This window comes from Mustela putorius, unplaced genomic scaffold (genome assembly GCF_011764305.1).
Source record: "Mustela putorius furo isolate JIRA1106 unplaced genomic scaffold, ASM1176430v1.1 tig00003834_pilon_pilon_pilon, whole genome shotgun sequence".
NCBI lineage: Eukaryota > Metazoa > Chordata > Mammalia > Carnivora > Mustelidae > Mustela > Mustela putorius.
In genome coordinates, this window is record NW_025421987.1 from 127,985,580 (window position 1) to 128,006,792 (window position 21,213).

Genomic DNA, 21,213 nt, shown 5'->3' on the forward strand with positions numbered 1-21,213 from the left:
AGCAAGTGAAACCATATGATACTTGACTCTCTCTGCTTGACTTCACTCCAGTCCTATCCATGTTGATACGAAAGTTGGGTATTAATCTTCCTGATGCAGGCATAGTACTCCATTGTACATATGGACCATATCTTCTTTATTTTTATTTTTCTATTGAAGGGCATCTTGGCTCTTTCCACAGTTTGGTGACTGTGGCCATTGATGCTCTGAACACTGGGGTACAGATGGCCCTTCTTTTCACTACATCTGTATCTTTGGGGTGAATACCCAGTAGTGCAATTGCAGGGTTATAGGGTAGCTCTACTTTTAATTCCTTAAGGAATCTCCACACTGTTTCCAAAGTGGCTGCACCAGCTTGCATTCCCACCAACAGTGTACGAGGGTTCCCGTTTCCCTACATCCTCTCCAACACTTGTTGTTTAGAGAGCCCAGATATGGACCCACGACTGTATGGCCAAATAATCTTCAACAAAGCAGAAATACGTATACAGTGGAAAAAAGACAGTCTCTTCAATAAATAGTGCTGGGAAAATTGGACATATACCATACCAAAGATATAATCGAAATCGTTAAAAAAAACCTCAACATGAGGCAGGAATCTATCAAAATCCTAGAGGAGAACATAAGCAGTAACCTTTTCAACATCAGCTACAGCAATTTTTTTCAAGATATGTCTCCAAAGGCAAAGGAAACAAAAGTAAAAATGAACTTTTGGGACTTCATCAAGATCGAAAGCTTCTGCACAGCAAAGGAAACAGTTTACAAAACAAACAGGCAACCCACAGAATGGGAGAAGATATTCACAAATGACACTACAGACAAAAGGCACTATGTTTTACATTAGATCCTCTGACCTTATTGCTCCTGTCACGGAAAGTTGAACCATCTTATCTACCTCTCTTTATTTTCCCACCCTCAGCATCTGGCAACTACTATTTTACTCTCAGTTTCTATGAGTTTGACTTTTCTTTTCCTTCCTTCCTTCCTTCCTCTCTCTCTCTCTCTCTTTCTTTCTAGATTCCACACAAAAATGCTACCATGTAGTATTTCACTTCTTGGCTTGCTTGACTTAGCACAGTGCCCTTAAAATCCATCCATGTTGTCTCAAATGGCAGGATTTCCTTTGACATGCTGCATAATACTCCATTGTATTTGTATACCACATCATCTTTATCTATTCATCACTTGATGAACCAAATGGAGGAAATATTTTTCCTCCATTTGTTTTTTGATTTTACTTATGGTATCTCTTTCTTAGAAAAAGCTTTTCTTAGAAATTTTATTCCTTCCTTCCTTATTTCTCTCTCCCCTCCCTTATCTTTCCCTTCCTCCCTCCTTCCCTCCCTCCCTTTCTCCCTCCCTTCCTTATATAACACAGCTCTATAAATGCCAAACACATCAAACAGTAGAGTTAAGAAAAAGACCTTTGAAAAAGTAAGGACCAAGGAATTGCTTCAGAGAACTAGGTAAAGACTTAGGGCAGTTTCAATAGCAATATGTGTCTAGTCAGCTAATATTTATCAGGTACTTATTTCATGTCAGGAACTGTACTCAGAAGTAGAAAGATGGGGTGAACAAAATCAGATATGGTTCTTGCCCTATGGTATTTTTAAATTTCCTGGGATGCAAACTATCAGATAATCAAAAATACATCATAAAAGGTATAAAAAATACATTATAAAATGTATGAAAATCGTAAAATCTCACTGGCCAGGAGGGAAGAGAAGATTCATGCAGGCAGAGAGGCAATACCTTGTTGCTGGGGAAGGTGAGAGGGGCTGGAAGAACAGTGTAACCAGAGGAAAAGAGTGCAAACCAAAGCTGGAAATGCAGTTGGGGGCCAGACCCTATAGGCATTGCAGGTCATGATAGGGAGTTTTAAGAACTCCCATGTTGGGGTGCCTGGGTGGCTCAGTGGGTTAAAGCCTCTGCCTTTGGCTCAGGTCATGATCCCAGGGTCCTGGGATTGAGCCCTGCATTGGGCTCTCTGCTCAGTAGGGAGCTTGCCTCTCTGCCTACTTGTGATCTCTGTCAAATAAATAAATCTTAAAAAAAATAAAAAAAGTACTCCCATGTTAAGGATAGTGGGATTCCACTGAAAGGTTTTAAGAACAGGAGGAACCTGGTGGACAAGATCCACATAGATGTAGGGTGTGTAAGGGTTAAAATGACAGAGTAGAAGGACATACACCAGCTAGGAGGCTATTGTAGTTGTGTGGAAGAAGGTAATATGGAAGCTTGCATTTGATTGGGAGCGAAAAAGTGTAAGGGTTTGGGAAACATTTAATGATTGATGTGCTGTAGGAAGTAAGAGTAAAGGAGGTGATAAGGATGACTCTTAGGCTTCTGGTTTGTATTAATAGGGTAGAGAGTGATGTCTTGCAATGGGACATTATATTCTGAAAGACCACAGGTTGGTTGGGATGATATTCATGTTTACCTGGGATATGTAGATTTTGAAATGCCTTTGAGACAAAGAAAAGCAGAAGTCAAATCAGCAGTGGAATATAGAGACCAGGTTTGGGCTGCAGCTCTGGAATTGGAGTATATACAGGTGTATATGTGGAATTCAAATCATTGATGGAGATGAGATTGCCTGGGTCAAATGGTAGTAGGAAAAGAGCAGTAGATCTAGAACTGAGTCTTGATAAACTTGAGCATTTAGAACCACGAATCAACAAAAGACACAGAGAAGGACCAACTGAAGAAACTGGAAAAGAACACTAGAAAGGTATGGTGTTATGGTATATAGAGGAGTAGGAGGGGTGACAACAGTGTTGAACACTGCTGACACGTGCCCACTTGATTTGATGTCAGTGACCTTCAAGTGAGTGATGACCGTGAGTGAGACTGAGGTGAGTTGAGGAACATGTAGGAGGAACTGTGGAGGTGCTAGGTATAGATTTCTGTTTTAAGAGGTTTGATGAGAAGGGACTGAGAGAAGCAATGAGGAAGTTGTTAGAAGAATTATGAAAATTATGTTGTTAAGTGGCCAAAAGTAAATATATAAAAGGGAAAATGAGTAATTGGCAGTTTTAAGGTTCTGAGAAGGTAGGGGAGAATGAGAGCTAAAGCACAGAGCAAAGGAGAGATAGGTCCTCTGTTGAGATGGGAGGAAATGTGGCTAGGATGTGATTCACAGGAGGTGCGCATGTTGAGACTTAGGAAGGACAGTTCCTTCATGACGCTTTCTATTTTCTCTGTACAATAGTTAGAATCACTCAGTGAGAGTCTAATGAGAGGGTGGACCCTTAGGGGTTTGAAGAGAAGAACAATTTGAAAATAGACTGACATACATTGACCAATGAGATATTCAGATTGCTGCTACTGCTCTGGGCCATTCAGTAGTGGTGTCACGCATTTATGGTGGAGTTGAGCTTCAGCAGCCTTCTTTGCAGGCATCCAGAAAGCTGATCTTTGGACTCATCCAGAGTATGTTTGGCTAGATGGGCCCACAGAAAAGACAGGGGATAAGAGGGTATCGAAATGATAGATAATGAGATATAATCGAAGCAGGAAGTAAGTAAAGAGAAGTCTTGGTGGATTGGGAGAAAACATCATGGATTCAATTAGGAGAAGTTTCCTGAAATTGAGAATTGGTCACAGTAGAAGAGTGTGCAAGTAGGATCAAGAGCAGATTATGCTTAGGGGGTGTGTTTGAAATACTCATCTTGGAGGAGACAAAGTATTCTTTCACTTCAGAAAAGCTGTTGGGCAGATGGCTAAGGCTGGGTAGGGAGATGTCAGGCAACCCCTTTTGGGGAGCAGAAAAGGAAGATTAGTTTTCCCCCTCCTTGGTATTTTCAGGTCCCTCTCCTTGTGTTGGGCTGAGGGAACAGTGCCAACTAATCAAGAGATTCTTAAAGTTGCTGCTCTTGTCTCAGAAGCTTCCGGCCATAACAACAGTGTGTGGTGGCATGTGTTTTGGAAGCTCCAGGCTGGCTGGCTGAGAAGGCTGTCCCCATGCACTGTATCACATCTCCTGTCCATTTATTATGAAGTCTCAGGGTCTCATTTCTGTGGTTTACTTGTCATCAGAAAGTTTTGTCCTGTGAATTATTTAAGTAGTAGTGATACACTGCTGGTGATTCATGAGTGTTTCCCCTGATTTTAATGAATGCCATGTGCTTGTTAGAGTGTGGCCAGCACTGTTATCAGTAACTTGAGCAGAGGATACTAACTGGCTGATGGAAACAGACTTTTGATTCAGTGTTGCCCGCGTGTGTTCACGTAGAGCTGCAAGTAATAGTGAGCAAAAATGGTAAAAAGCCTGACCAGATCTACGAAGAGAGCTACATGAATGCTAAGCATTACGATTTCAGTATTCTTTATATCTATATGTGTATATATTCTTTATATCTATATGTGTTATTTACAAGCCCCCCTCTTTCCAGTTGACAAGAAGTTCTCTCTGGGAAGTAAAAATTGGGTGATATGAGTGAGAACAAGGGATGATGGCATGGGGAATATAAAGGAGCTTTCATGCAACAAAATCAGTGAACTCACTGCCCACTCAAGAAACAAGAGGAGTGGGCATTTGGGAATGTGCCTGGTGGGTTCAGCTGAGGGGATGAAACATGAGCCTAAAAGTTTTCAACCTTACCCTCAGTGTCTGGAGTAATGGCCCGGTATGTTCCTTGGGTCTGGGCTGGGCACACTTGGTCAGAGATTGATGTACTAAATGCCAGTGGGTTGAAGAAGTCCTATGTTTGTTAAAGGACAGAGATCATAAAACTAGGGGAAAAGGAACATGTGAAATGCAGATGTTTTGATATAGTATCTGCTATCCGTATCATCCAATGTTGAAATGAAACTCTTTCTTTGGATTTATGTACACAATTAGTGAAGGAGCTGGAATTCATGGGACTTGTCTGAGGTTCCAAGCAAATTTAGTACTGATGACCAACAGAAGTGCAGACAACTTGTGGTTCCACTTTGAATCTTTGAAACTCCAAGAGCGCTCTTCTGCCCAGACGCCTTTTTCTGCCTTTCATCTGTCATCTGAAAAATGCGGTTTCTTTTCCTGGGCCAAGGCTAAATGAAATCAGGGCATTATTTTGTAATATGTTGGCAGATACATTCTAAGTTGCCTTATTTTCTTACTGCATAAACGTTTCGATTTTTCTAAGGCAAAAATAGACTGTGCCTGACAAATTGCTACAAATCTAAATGTCAGCATGATTGGGACTGTGCCCCCTGGAAACACTTGCCTTGGCGGCATTTTCAGACAGATGCTATCAACTGTTCTATCATGAGAGGTAATCTTTTGCACTTTCCTGTATATAGGCTGGTGATGTACATCGAGAGAGACAGCAGAAAGACCACTCCAGGCAAGGAGCAGGAAAGCAGCAATGAATACCTGTCCAGATGCCTGGACCTTCTCATCCATCACATCGTGCAGGAACTGCCACGGATCCTGGGTAAAATCGGGGGCTCCTCCGCAGGCCCAATGCTGACTGCCTTTCTGTGCATGGGCTTTTTGGTTGTGCCTCTTTTTTAGTCTTGCCTCTCGCTTATCACAGGCGAGTACAGTGACATCTTTTCTTGGTTGTGTCGTTTCAAGATTTCAATTCAAGATTTGCTTTATCTGTTTTATAGTTATTTTGAATCAGTGACATGACGGAGGCAATGAGCAGGCTAAAGGTCGCACTGAGGTGTTCTCTGTGGTGAACGAGCAATTTTGGAAAAACCAACAGAAGGAAAGCATCTTAAGAGCTTAAAATTGAACTTAGGCTTTCTCGAGATTTCTCTCTGCCTAATTCTGAAGAAGAAAATTTTCGTTCAGGTTACAGCCACACATTTATTTACTGTCAAAAGAATTTTAAAATGCGTAGGCATTAATGTATAGATATTAAAGAATTTTAATTTTGAAGTTCAAAGTTTAGAAACTTCTGGAGTTTGAAGAAATTTAAATAAACATATCACATAAGGATTTGCAAAAGATGTCTATCCCAGTTAATCTCTTATTCATTGTTATTTGGAGAAACTAAAATAATCTAAGGAATGCATACATTTTATTTAAATCCCATTCCATGCTTTTCCAGCAGATGTAGCTGTAAACCAGAAATGTTTAAAATGTGAAATTTGATCCAGTCTCTTATGGTAAAATATACTTTGACTCAGAAGTGTTGAGTATTAAATCAGAATAATGAAAATATCTTCATGGCTGATTGATGGTATCCTTTTGGTCCTTACTTATACTTTGAGAGTTGTTGTTGTTGTTGTTGTTGTTGTTTTGCCTGTTAATGACTGAAAATAGAACATTTCAAATTTTTTGGGGGGGATTGTAACCTTTTATAAGATTTCAACCTGAAGAGTACAGTCTGTTCAGTTGGTAGTTGAGTTTCTTAGTGCCAGATTCATCCTGTTTTAGGATGTGATGCTAAGATTCAGATGTCCATAATACAAGTTTTATTTATGATTGGACTTATCATCCAATAGGAAGTTTTAGGAATTGATCCTTTTTCTTCCATCCTATTCTGTTATTTAAAAATTGCAGTCTATAATCTGTTCACTTACATATTTTTTAAGTAGGCTGAGCGTGGAACCCAACATGGGACTTGAACTCATGACTCTGAGATCAAGACCTGAGCTGAGATCGAGAGTTGGGTGCTTAAACGACTGAGCCACCCAGGAGCCCCCATTTTTAATTTTTATTTTATTTTATTATTTATTTATTTTTTTTCAGTGTTCCAAGATTCATTTTTAATTTTTTAAATAAATTTTTTCTGTTTACAGAAATGAAAAGTGCTTGTGGTTAAAATTTGGAAAAGACCAAAAAAACAAAGAATAATCACCATGTTGAAAACCACTACTATAAACTCTGTTTAAAATTGCTCAATGAAAGATCAAACTTATATCCATTCTGTCCCCAGAGGGCACAGCTTTCTATTATAATCTCAATATTTGTGAATAAAATAACATAGCTCCTACCCACTTCTTTTATTTGGAAAATAATTATCACAGCAGCCCCATGAGTGTTCAAGCAGTGAGTGGTGGTCCTGAAGTATTTGTGGTCTGTAACCTTTGTGTGTGCTCTGGGATGTGCTTTGCAGGTGACATTCTTAATGCCTTGGCTAATGTTTCTGGCCGCAAACACCCATCAACAGTCCAAGCGAAGCAGCTGAAGCTGTGTCTACCCCTGATGCCTATCGTGCTTCACCTCGTAACTTCTCAGGTACTATCTTATTAGCAAAAAAAAAATAATGTAAAAGTGACTCCCTTTTTGGTTAAACTGAGTCTTAGAGACTGCAACTCAGACAGAACATTTTTATTTTGTTTTCTTACACGTGGCTTTCAGGATTTAATCTGTGGAAACTCTCATCACACAGGTATTTCGACCTCAAGTTGTAACAGAAGAATTCCTTTTCAGTTATGGAACTATTCTTGTGAGTAACACTGAATTTTTAACGTTCCTAATAAAAATGTGGCTGTCTTTACTGTCTGTGGAATTTGGTGTCAGAATGAAGTAATTTTAAAATCCTTGTGGTATTTATTTGACTCTAGGGATGTGACCTTTTTATATTTTTATCTGTTGACTGTAATAAAATTTGACATTTGGAGAAAAATACGTTCTCTCCTGATAATGTATTTTGTTCAGATACCACCCAAGTAGGGCAAATAAGTCCATAGAAAACACTTCATAGATTTTGGTATTAAACGTTGTGAAAAAATTTAAAATAGTCAACCTGGAGAGAATAGAATGCTGGGAATATGTTATCATCATTATTTACTTTGGCTTATGTTGTCCAGTTACGTGCAGTGTCTCTTTTTATGATGGCATTTCTCTAAGTTAAGCTCAATTTAACTTTTTCTTTAATTTTGATGAGATGGGTAACAATGAAACGCAAATCATTGTCCTGCTTTCACTTCATTTTTGTTGACAAAAAATAGTCTTTTTGTTCAGGTTGTGGCTCATGAATCATATTATCTTTTTTTCTAGCCTGGAATAGTTATATATTGTTGATAAAATGGGGACCTACACAAAGGGGAAGCTGCGATATTTGTCACGTGCCATCTCCAGTCTTACTTTGATATTAATAACAAACACTCAGTTGAGATTTTCAAAACGCCATAGGGGTTTCTAGTTAAAATGAAGTAAACATCTCTATATTATCCCAAGTTTGGAATACAAAAAAATGACTGTCCTTTGCAAGTGGGAGTGTAGTTTTCTATAAGGTTCAACATAGTATAAAATAATGAAGTTTTGAAGTTGAGTGGAGATCACTGATTTTTTTAAGAAGTGTGTTCAAGCAATGTAGTTAGGGTCCTTTTGTACCTAACTTCAAATCTTTATTATCTTAAGTGCCTTGAATCCCAAATTTTGCAAAGTATGTAATTTTGTTGTTGTACATTCATGGATTTGCAAATTATTAGAATTTTCATTTGCTACCTTCTTTAATTTGCCTTTTAATTTGTTTTTAAGTACTATATAGGTATCACTTTGGCATGCCGTAATTCCCTGATCCTTTTGCACTGAGCTATTGTTGCCTGGAAATGGTAGTTTTGCCCTTGTAGGCATCTTGGAATCTTTTGACATGATGTTTATTTGGAAGGCCAATAATTGTCCTTGTTTGTTTGCTCTCTTATTTTTTTCTCCTGTGGAGTGCTTTTCTCTGTGTACATTAACTGACTACAGTTTAGGTTTTCAAGGAACTGGCAAGTGTCTCCAACAAAAATCGTCTTTATGAACTTCAGGAATTATTGTGTGTGTGTTTTGGGGAGAACACACCTGCTCCATCTAATGCTATGCTCCAGACAAGGGAGAAGGGCTCACCAAGGAGGGGCCTCCTTATCTTCTCCCAAGGATGGGTGAACTCTGTGTGGATTAGGAGGTAGTCTGCAGGGTCCTCTTAATATAGGCCCTTTTAGGGAATGGAAAATTCTTGGTTGAAAGGTAGTTAGGATATTGGAAAAATCTTTAGCCTTGTCCCTCCCCCCCCGCCCCCTCCCCTCCCGATAATGTCACTCAGGTAGAGGGAGTTTAGGCAAGTAAAATGGAAAAGATCTTTTGGCTTTCTCCATGATGTTTTCCTAGTTTGGATCATGACCAGTCCCAGAATTTTTTCATCATTTTCCTCATCTCATATGTTATTTGGCCTTAGCTGCGTGTTCATTCTTCTTCCACTCAGTGTGGATGGCTTTGATGAAAAATTAGTAAAGGGGAAGAGGTATTGACTAAAATGAAGGACCTAGATTTACTTACCTACAGAGTTCTTATGCATTTATTATGAACTATTGAGAATTGGTTGTTACTTCTGCGAACTTCTTCATAATCTATCCAGAGGGTGCCAAAGGTATTATTGAAGTCACTGTGCCCTACTGATGCCACCAGACGAAGTCAATTCATCCAACATCCTTCAGCTTCACAGAAATTCACAGTGCAGATTAGCATATTAAAGCCTCTTGAGTTTTGAGCTTTGAAATAATTCTTTTAAATTTTATTTTGGTAAAGGTTTCCTCTTTTTTGGGAAGAGGTTTTGTTTGTTGGTTTTGTGTGCATGTGTATGCGCGCGCATGCGTGTGTGTGTGTGTGTGTGTAGAGAAGGGGGCTGCACAGCTGTATGTAGCAGTCCTGTAGAAACTGTCCAGAGCGTGGGGCATCTTTTGTCCTGGTGGCCTGAGGGGGTCATTCTGGTGTGTGTATTTAGTACTGTGCTTTGAAAGCCTTATTGTTCTATCTGGAGTTAAATATTATTTTTAGTATTTTTTTCAAAATATATCTGGTAGAATAGCTTAGTTTACCTTCATTTGAGCTACTCTAGCCTGGTTCATCTTCAGTAGCTATATCCAGTGGCAGCACGTTGCTCTCCAGAGCTTTCTGGGCTTCCTCTAAAGCAGCTGTCCAGGAGCTGCTGGCCTACCTTTCACAGCTGTGGAGACAGCAGTCAGGCTGGTGTGATGGCCACTCGTGAGAAGGGTCCTGAAGGAGCTGGGCTTCCTGTTGTGGCGTTGTGCTTCCTGTTGGTCTCACTTCTCATGCTGGCACCAGGCATGGTTTGCCTGTTTGACCCATAGACCTCTTTTATTTATTTATTTTTGGGGGAGGGTAGGAAAATTCAGGACTTCTTACGTATGAACATATGAGTATAGCAATTAACATTTTATAAACATATTTTTCCTAACTAAAGTGAAGTTTTGGTCGTCTTATGTTTTAAAGGGGTGAGTATTTGGAAACAATTTAGCAGGGCACCTTTAAACCATTATTAAGCTTTCAAAGGGTCCAGACAAAAGAGGACTACATAGCTGGTAATTGCTATTTTCCCTTCTGATTAACAGAAGCGGTATGTCATCATACCCGCATTTCTCTCCAGTTTAAAAAAAAAAGTATCTAGGGATAATATGAGCCTCTGGGGAAGTGCTGTGGGGAGATTCTCTGGTGAATACCATAGTTCTGTGGGGCCTCCATTGAACTGGGCTGGGAAATAGGAAGCAATGACATTAAGGAAATGCGCTCGGGAACTCATGATGTGTATTAACCTAATGTTCACTGTGTTTCTTGTGTCCTTTGGAAAATGCTCTTGATTAATGAGCTGAGGAAGAGGATTTTGTTGAGTGTTTTTTTTTTTTTTTTTTTTAAGGTCCTTGGCCTCATGAAGTGCAACAATAGCAGTGTGGTGGCTATCATTTTCTCCTAAAAAAGACCACACAATTCTAATTTTCAAATACATGAAATGATAAAATTATTCTGGTAAAATTTTTATAGAAAAGTATAATTATAATCTCCTTTATTAGTAAATCTTTACTTATCCTGAACATTGAGATAATTATTTGAAAAGAGATCTACTTCCTGCCTTCTGCAGATTTTTATTTTAAGTGAATGCTGGTTTGTTGGTAGGTATGACCTCAGCTTCAGTAGATAGAGCAGAGAGAGTACACTCTTACATTTTTAAAAATATGGTGCTACTTACTTGGTCACTGCCACACAGATGTTCCTATTATGACCCCCTCCCGCCTTTTATGAACCGCAAGTTAATTTATATACATAGTTTGCTGCAGGAGTTCATTCCCAGCTTCTTTGAAGTACTGAATCACACTGCAGTGCACTGGCCTGCCCTCAAGGTGCTGCTTTTCCTTCTAGATGGTACCATTTTTGGGTCCCCATTCCTCCATGCAGGGAGCCTGGCTGTGGGACAGGTATCTATCCTCTCTGCTCCTCTGCGAAAACTCCCAGCTTTGAAGCTTGTGCCCTCAGAAGGTGGTTTTGTGCTCATACAGATTCCTGGATCATTGCCCCTCATGCCTCAGAATCTTCCAGCATTGAGCTCACTGCTGGTGTCTCCATGCTGCATCTGTCCATGTTCTTGGAAAACCAAACCTCACTTGGACCATCCTTCAACACCTCAGCCTCTCAGCCTCTCCACCACCTCTTCCCTCAGGAGTTTGTCTTCCTTCTCTCAGCTACCTGCACCCATGACATTTCCAGGACCAAATTGTCTGGCCACCATCCCTGATTCTCACCTCACTTCCTCTGCTCCCCATGCCCAACAGCCCTTTGATTACTCTGAGACTTAAATTGGTCTTAGCACTTTCCACTTACCATCCTATCCTGCCAAGGGGATAACAATGTCAGTTTTCTCTTCACCCAGCTTCAAGTCCCTTGTTTAGTCCCCATTATTGCCTTACACAAACCTGTAATTCCCTTTGCTTTCTTCCTCCAGTGTCTTCCTCTGGCAGACCCTAGCTCTGGTTCTATGTAATTCTCCACCTCCTGCTTTGAGTGCCTAATATGGCTAGAAAAAAACTCAATGAAGTAACTGATCTCACTTTATTTTTTTTCTTTATTTTTTTGTAACTGGTCTCACTTTAAATTCATGACTGTTCATCTCAAGTGAGCCCTCTCTCTGTACACTGGCCCATCTAGCGTATTTTCCTAATTTACACACCTTCATGCGTACTAGAAGAAGAAATGTATCAAATGTATTAATGTATCAAATGTATTAATGTATAAATGTATCAAATGTATTAAAATTGGTAAATCAATGAAACATTCAGGAGGAATTTTTAAAAATTAAGCTGGAAGCACTCCTGGGTATTTACCCCAAAGATACAGATGTCGTGAAAAGAAGGGCCATCTGTTCCCCAATGTTTATAGCAGCAATGGCCACGGTCGCCAAACTATGGAAAGAACCAAGATGCCCTTCAACGGACAAATGGATAAGGAAGATGTGGTCCATATACACTATGGAGTATTATGCCTCCATCAGAAAGGATGAATACCCAACTTTTGTAGCAACATGGATGGGATTGGAAGAGATTATGCTGAGTGAAATAAGTCAAGCAGAGAGAGTCAGTTATCATATGGTTTCACTTATTTGTGGAGCATAACAAATATCATGGAGGACATGGGGAGTTAGAGAGGAGAAGGGAGTTGGGGTAAATTGGAAGGGGAGGTGAATCATGAGAGACTATGGGCTCTGAAAAACAATCTGAGAGGTTTGAAGTGGCGGGGGTGTGGGAGGTTGGGGTACCAGGTGGTGGGTATTATAGAGGGCAGGGATTGCATGGAGCACTGGGTGTGGTGCAAAAATAATGAATACTGTTTTTCTGAAAATAAATTAATTAAAAAAAATTAAGCTGGAAGCATAAGGAAGAGAATAAGTTAAAAGAATCCCATAATTTCACTGTCTAGATAACCCTTCTTGACATTAAAAAAGAAAAAACATTAATGCACATATATGGCTAGAAAGTTCCAACAGTGCAGAAGGGCAGAAAATGAAATGTAAAAGCCCGTCTCCTAGGCTAGCATTCTGTCTTCCTAAAGGAAACCTCTGCTGGTGGTTTCTTGTCATTCTTGCTCGAAAATTTTTGTCCTCATCTGTGTTTGTGTATTATCTATATTTAAAAAAAATATACAGAGGAAAGATCATAGTATAAACACTGTGCTGTGCCTTCTTTTTTTTTTTTTTTTAAAGATTTTATTTATTTATTTGTCAGAGAGAGGGGGAGAGAGCAAGCACAGGCGGACAGAATGGCAGGCAGAGGCAGAGGGAGAAGCAGGCTCCCCGCCAAGCAAGGAGCCCGATGAGGGACTCCATCCCAGGTCGCTGGGATCATGACCTGAGCCGAAGGCAGCTGCTTAACCAACTGAGCCACCCAGGCGTCCCTGTGCCTTCTTTCTTTACTAAGTAATCCATAGACCTTTAAATAGATTTGTTTAAGTCAAAAGATATCTTTCTCTGAAGATTTTATTCAACATCATATTTACTCGGCAAAAGTTATGTGCCCATTTTGGAATTTTGTCAAATTATTTCAACCAAATTATTATGACAGGCTTATGTTGCCTGTTTAAAATTATTTATTATATTATTTCTTTTTTAGTTTTTTGGTTTTTGTAGTCATAGATTTAAAAAAAAAGCAATTTAAAATATCTCATATGTTCAGCTTTCAAAAAGCCTATGTCTTTGAAATTTTGTCTTAAAGGCAATTTGTGCTTATTTATTTATTTATTTAAAAAATTTTATTTATTTATTTGACAGAGAGAAATCACAAGTAGATGGAGAGGCAGGCAGAGAGAGAGAGAGGGAAGCAGGCTCCCCGCTGAGCAGAGAGCCCGATGCGGGACTCGATCCCAGGACCCCGAGATCATGACCTGAGCTGAAGGCAGCGGCTTAACCCACTGAGCCACCCAGGCGCCCCTGTGCTTATTTATTTAACTTATAAAATATGTATTCATTCAAGAAAATGTAGAAAATTATAGTGAGATTTGAAGGAAAAATTCACCCATAACTCCACCAGTTTCAGAAACAACCCCATTGTTAACATGTTGTTTACTTAGCGTGTTTTAATTCACATATATGCATGTGTGTGTGGAAAACTGTATGTGTAATGTATATATATATATGTATACACACATATATACATATATGACTTACACTGATATGTGGTTGAGATTATGCTGTGTGTATATGTATAAATAGATTTGTATTCTTTTTTCTATTTAACTTCTTAAAGATTTTATTAGAGAGAGAGAGCAAGCAGGGGGAGGGGCAGAGGGATAGAGGAAGTAAACTCCCTGCTGAACACAGGGAGCCCCATATGGGGCTTGAGCTCACAATCCTGAGATCAAGACCTGAGCTAAGATCAAAAGTTGGATGCTCAACCGACTGAGCAACCCAGGTGCCCCTGGAATGTCTTAGTTCTTTTTTTTTTAAATCATTTTATTTTATTTTATTTTTTAAAATATTTTATTTATTTATTTGACAGAGATCACAAGCAGGCAGAGAGGCAGGCAGAGAGAGAGGGGGAAGCAGACTCCCTGCTGAGCAGAGAGCCTGATAGGGGGCTCTATTCCAGGACCCTAGGATCATGACCGAGCCGAAGGCAGAGGCTTTAACCCACTGAGCCACCCAGGCACCCCAGGAATGTGTTAGTTCTTAACTCAAATATGGGTTTAAGGATTTTCTTTCCTTTTATAGTGCAAAAATCTGTACATATGTTCTTTTATATATGTTATATATATACTTGTTTATATTACGAAGTATTTTAAGAGGAACCATTGGACTCATTTTCCCTCCATACTAATTGCTTACTTTTTTTTTTAATACCACGGTAATCTTATACTTTATTTGGTATTTATTATTATATACAAAATGTATATATGTATTCTTTTGTGTGCCACAACTCCATTGTGGTGCTTCCACACGTCATCATCATGGCCATGCTGGTTATTATTACTGTTGCATTCAGATCTTGTGTTCACAGAATACCTCTTCTCTGTGTGGCCTTCAGCTGGGGACTGGGAAATTCACACAGGGAGCTCGTAGGCTTGCCTCTAGAACAGTGTTGGGGGTCACTGTGCATGGGGGCACAGGGCTTCGGTTGGGGTGGGGTAGCACATATATAAGAGGGACTAAGAACAATGGTGAACTTTGAAGGCTGTGCTTAAACTGCTGCCTCTTGGTGCTAAGTGTGGTCAAGCGTAGACAAGGCTTGACCTTCCTGGGAAAGGTTTGTTTCACCCAGTTGCGTGCATCCATACTAACTTCCAAGGTAGGGAGTAAGTGTAGCATATTGGAAATGGTTATGTATTAATTGGATTATCCTCACTTTTATAGGTTGACCTTTCTGTGCTTTTATTGCTATGGCATTTATTCCAACATTAAATCTCATGGGTGGTGATCTGTGTTTAAAAATGACTGTGGTTTACAATGTATATATTATTTCACATGATCCTATTTTAAGATGATGATTGTAGTGTTTATAAATTGCCTATGGTATGTAATACCTTCCAGGAATGATTTCAGTAAGAATGATGGGTGTAGTTTTTGGGAAAATATTATCTCTATTTTCTTTCAGAGTTATTTTGAAATCTTCACTTACTAATTTTTATTTTTTACAGAGTCATATTAAATCTGTAGACTCAGGAGAAACTAACATAGATGGAGCTATAGGTGAGTAGACCATGGAACATATTGCATCTTTGTTTGAGGTACTTTGATATTGTGATTTTGCACATGAAAATAAACATCTGTAATAATTACCTGTATTCCTAGGACTGATGGCATCGGAAGAGTTTATCAAGATCACGTTGTCGGCTTTTGAAGCAATAATACAGTATCCTATTTTGTTGAAAAACTATTGCTCTACGGTCAGTTCTGGCAGCTTGTGAGAAAGATTTTTTTTGTTTGCTTGGTATTCTGTATATAAAGAGAGTAATTTACATATGTTTGGTTTATATATGTTCCTCATATGAAATAACCGTTCAGAAAAACTGCCCCCTGACGAGATGAACATAGGAAGTGTCTTCCCTCATTGATTTCTGCGGGATTACCGATGCTCATTGTTCTGTTTCCTTATCCCCAGCTTGCTGCTTCTTGCTTCTTTCCTGGTTATTTGTTGTACCCAACTGCATAAACTCTTACAGTAGGGTTTCTCGGTCTTGGCACTGTGAGCATTTGGGGATGGACCGTTCCTTGTTGTGATGGCTGTCCTGGGCATTATAGGATGTTTCAGAGTGTCCCTGGCCTCTGCCCACTAGATTTGGGTAGCACCCACTGCTTCCCCCTTTAGTGACAAACAGAAAGGTCTTTACTAGTTGCCAGATGTCTTCTGGACTGTGAAATTGCATCTATTTTAGAACCTCTGCCTGAGGGATCCTTAGCCGAGTTGAGCGCTGACTTTAGAGGAGGGAGGAGAGGCTATTTGATTTCATTCTCACCCACAGAAAGCATCAAGAAAAGAAGCCAGGTAAGATGAGTACCCTATCATTTTCCTGTTTTCTCTAATGATTCTAGGGATTGACTGAACTCAGTAAGGCAATTCTAACTGGGGGTCTTTTAAGTGCTGGTAGTCAGTGGTGCCTGGGACTGGAATCATCTAAGGCTCATTTGCTTACATATCTGCCTCCCGCTGGGACTCTTCAGGCACTCTCTCCATCCTCTGTGTGGTCTCTCCAGCAGAGTGACTTCAGGGTGGCCTGAGTTCTTACATGGCATCTAAGGACTTGGAGGACACATGTTTCAAGAGAGTGGGGATAATTTTTTTTTGAGGGTAGAAAATTTCTACCAATTCTTTATGGTTATTTTCTTCTACTTCTCTATTTCCTCTTTCTCCTCCTCCTCTTTAAAAGTGCCTTAAAACGTGTGTAGTTTAACAAATAGTTGCAAAACCAGTGCTTGAGAAATTGCCACTCTGTTGAAAAACCATGACTATAGCCCCGAATTCCCCTCAATCAGGATTCCTTTCCTCCTGGGAGAGACTTTCATGGTAATCATTCCCATGTATTCCTTTGTAGGCCTGTGTATGCATCCCTAAACTATATAGATTGGTTTTGCCTGCCTTTATACTGTGTATCAATACTATACATGTTCATTTGTGACCCCCCCTTTTTGCTCAGTATTTGTAGGATATCTGTGTTGTTAAGTATCTTTATGGTTTAATTTTTCATTATTGTAATGTTGAAATATGAGTATATGCAGATATCACAATTTACTTATTTTTTTTCTCGTTAGGCATTAGGCTCTTCCTGGTTTTTGGCATTTACACAAAATATTGCTGTGGAGATTCTTGCTTTTGTATTTTGTACCACATAGCATGCAGTATTTCTAGGATACATATTTTGGAGTGAAATTAGTGGTTATGGAATATTTACAAACTCATTTTATCTAGAAAATGCCATAGTGTTTTCCAAAGAGGTGGTACTAACTTGTATTCACACCAGCACTACAGTACCCAATCCCCACATCCTTCTCAACTCCTGTTATCTCAGGCTTTTTAATGAATGAATATATAGCGATATTTTACCATAGTTTTAAATGGTAGGATCAAGACTACTAAATGAGGCTGAGTTATTTTTCAAATGTTTATTATATACTTGAGAATATTCTTTTATGAAATGCTTGTCCAGGTATTTCTGTGATTTTGATTTTGACTGTTGTATCATTTTTCTTTTTTCTTTTTTTAAAGATTTTATTTATTTACTTGACAGATAGAGATCACAAGTAGGCAGAGAGGCAGGTGGAGAGAGAGAGGAGGAAGCAGACTCCCTGCTGAGCAGAGAGCCCGACGTGGGGCTCGATCCCAGGACTCTGGGATCATGACCTGAGCCGAAGGCAAGGGCTTTAACCTACTGAGCCACCCAGGCGCCCCAGTTGTATCATTTTTCTATAACTTACTGAGAGAAGTGTGAATAAGTCTCCTTTAAGGCTTATGAATTTATTTCTCCTTCTGTAATTCTGTTTTTGTTTTATGTATTTTGAGACCATGTTATTAGGTGCATGAAAATTTAAATTCTGGTGTCATTTTATGAAATTGATCTTTTTTTTTGTGAAGTGACTTTTATTTCTAGTAATGCTTTTTGCTGTAAGGCCTATTATGTCTCATTTAATATAATCACACATACTTCCTTTTGCTTAATATTTGTTGATATATATTTTTCATTTTTTCCCTTTCAAAAGCTCTCTATACTTACATTTTAGGCCTGTTTCATAGTAAACTGTATAGTATTTTTTGAAAATTTAATTTGACCAATATTTAGCTTTTCACTGGAACATGTACTCCATTTACATTTACTGTAGTTGTTAGTATATTGGGCTTCATTGTACCATCTTCTTTCAGACTTTGTCATTCATATTTTCTCTTTTCTCATCTTTTATTCCTCTCCTTAGTGACTTTTTTTTTTTTTCATTTTTTCTCCGTAGGAATGTAGTATTTAGGTACTCCCTGTTTTTTTACTGCTTACTGTAAAATTTACATTATGCATATTAATTTATTAAAAGCTGAACTTAAAAAAAAGCTCTCTTTTCTTTAATTAACATATCAGACGTTTCAGTAAAATACAGGTTACAGGTTTGAGATTGTAAGTTCCCAGGGCAGCCTCCTCAGCAGTTCCCAAGACTGTGAATGTGTGTGGAGGGGTTGGTGACTAGATCACTGTAATGATTTCTGCATTACTCTGAGAGCATAATCCCCCCTCCTCAGTGCCCAGCTGAGGGTAAGAGACGATGCAAAACTGGGTATGCTGGGAAGTCCCAAACTTACACCTTTCTCCCTGGCTCTGGTGTGCACGACCCCCCCTCAATAACCCCAATGCCACTGAAGCCTGTGTTTGCATTACTGGTAGGCATCTCTGTGGCACAAGCAGGTATGTGCTCCTGTGGTCTACTCCACTCTTTAGGTAAGACTTTCATTCAAGAAATTGGTCTGAAAGTTTTGCCACTGTCTTTTTCAGATCTCAAATACTTTTAAGATTTTGTTCATTTATATTTTATCTGGCATTGTATACTGTTTTCAGTGAGAGGGTTAATCCAAATAATCATACCTACTATTACCTGAAACTCTGTGATGGTCATTTTCTCAGCAATGATTTCATTGAGTTTTTCATTGAGCTCTTACTTGCTCCAGTGTTGCTTATTGATTCTTTATCCTAGTGAATAATCATTCCATGGAGAATTTGTTAAGATCCAGTATTTACACGTATCTGTACTTACATGTATGTAGGCGTTTAATTAGTTTATTACAAGACATGAAATGCCATCATAATAACTACAGCCCATATTATGATAGGAAAGGTACCATTGGGCTTCATAAAAAAATATTTTTTAATGCTATAACCCATGGGAAATCTTCTAATTATCTCTTCCTGAGCATGACTGGAATACATGAAATTGAAGATCCAGCACTCCCAGGAGCATAACATTGTTTCAGATGCTAGCACATACTGTGTTCAAGGCTGCTGATCAATACTCTATTATATGGAAGTGATTACATGCATTTAATTCTTGATGAGCACAATTGCTTAACTCAGATTCTTCCTAGAGTTTAGATCACTTAGCTCCTCAGAGTTGGAAATCAACAGTGTGGCCTACAGAGCAGTCAGAAATACATAATTATTGGGATTATACAAGGAATTTGTTCCCATTCATGGTGGTTTCAAAAAAAAATGTTTCTAATAGCAAAGAGAAAAATAAAGATGATTCTTAATTGGAAAATTATGGCAATAATATACATAAATCACCTCAAATATATTTCAGTTTCTTTTACTAAAAAACTAAGCTAAGTCATAATCCCCCCCCCCACCCCTTATTTTAAACAAAATCCTGCCCTTTTGTAAATTTTTAAGCTAAAGCCAGGAGGCTAACAAATACTGAGTAGTTTATCTTTAAATCAGATTTTTGGATTAAGAGTTGGTGAGGATGTAGAGCATGGAACTCTCAAAAACTTGTAGTGGGAATGTGAGTTGGTACAGATACTTTGGAAACCGGGTAGTAGCTATTGAAACCAAACATAGTATATACATGAGCCAGCAGTTTCACCTCTAAATGTACATTCAATAGAAATGTGAGCATATGTTCACTAAAATACACATAGAAGAATGCTCATAACTCCAAATGGGAAACTATCCAAATGTCCATCATCAACAGTCTGATGGATAAACAAATTATGGTTTTGTCCTGTGATGGAATACTATGTAGCAAAGAAAGTGAATGATTTATAGTTATACTTAAGAACATGGATAAATCTCACAAAGTTAATACTGAGACAAAGATGGCAAATACAAAATATTATATAGTTGCATTAAATTTGAGAACAGGTTTGTCTATTACAAGCTAGGATAGTGGTTATTCCTGGGGCAGGTGGTGGCTGGAAGGGGCTACAAGGAGACTTTGCAATGTACTTGTAAAGTCTTATTTTGATCCAGGTGCAGGTGCAGACATGAGTGTGTTCATCTTGTGAAAGTTAGCTGAGACCTATGCCTAGGATTAGTGTACCTTTCTGTATGTATGTTATGCTGAAATTTAAAAAGGTTGCATAAATATAAAATTTTTTCCATAAATAAGTTAAAAAGTGTTTATATCTTCGTTAAATATAATACTTTTTTTTTTTTTGGCAAAGTAACTGATATGAATGAGCATATCTATTAATCAATCACCGGTATGGACTTGTATTCTATAGTAGTTTCCTATCGTTTCTGTAATAAATTATTAAAACTTTAGTGGCTTAAAACAACACAAATTTATTTTAGGGTTTTGGAAGTCAGAAGTACAAAATGGGTACAAAAGGGGTCTGTGAGGTTAAAATACCTGTGTTAGCATACCTGTGCTCCTTTTGGAAGCAATAAGGGAAAAATTCTTTTTCCTTGTCTTTTCCAGCTTCCAGGGGCTATCTGTATTCCTTGGTCCCTTCTTCTGTCTTCAAAGGTGGCAGTGTAACACCTTCAGATCTCTCTCTCTGACGTCTGCTTCCCCCACTCCCCCCACCCTAGAGAGAACCTTGAGCAGGCTCTATGCCTGGTAAGGAGCCTGATGCTGGGTTCCATCTCACAACCCTGAGCCAAAACCAGGAGTCGGATGCTTAACTAACTGAGCCACCCAGGTGCCCCACTGACCTCTGCTTTTGTTGACACACCTCCTCTCACTCTGACTCTCATCTCTTAAAAGGAGGTCTTGTTGTTATGTTCAGCCCACTTGTCTGATCCAGGATAAACACCTCATCTCGAGATCCTTGATGGAATCATATCGACAAAATCACGTTTGCTGTGTAAGATAAGGAATTACCAGGTTTCAGAGATAAGGATGGTGGACATCTTTCTGTCTGCCATCATTCCTATTTTTACCAGCAGCTTCATTGCTAGATTTATTCTGGTGCTCAAATTACACCAGATTTGGCCAACATAAGCCTTTCAAGTTGGCTCCTGTGTCCTTGTGACATACCCCATCACTTTTTGAGTGTTTTTTTCCCCTAACTTTCTGGCACAACAAGATCTTCTTGCTT

The 21,213-nt window shown here is 38.9% G+C and overlaps 1 protein-coding gene across 9 annotated transcripts in view; it reads left to right on the forward strand.

Moving 5' to 3' along the window:
- The window catches only part of ULK4 (unc-51 like kinase 4), a 653,086-nt gene that overhangs the window by 213,002 nt on the left and 418,871 nt on the right, over nucleotides 1-21,213 (forward strand). For all 9 annotated transcript variants that reach the window (XM_004754228.3, XM_013057115.2, XM_013057114.2 and 6 more), the window contains 5 exons: nucleotides 5,287-5,420; nucleotides 7,056-7,177; nucleotides 7,332-7,388; nucleotides 15,341-15,392; nucleotides 15,495-15,589. In XM_004754228.3, coding sequence (XP_004754285.1) covers nucleotides 5,287-5,420; nucleotides 7,056-7,177; nucleotides 7,332-7,388; nucleotides 15,341-15,392; nucleotides 15,495-15,589 — 460 coding nt within the window. The remainder of the gene's footprint in view (nucleotides 1-5,286; nucleotides 5,421-7,055; nucleotides 7,178-7,331; nucleotides 7,389-15,340; nucleotides 15,393-15,494; nucleotides 15,590-21,213) is intronic.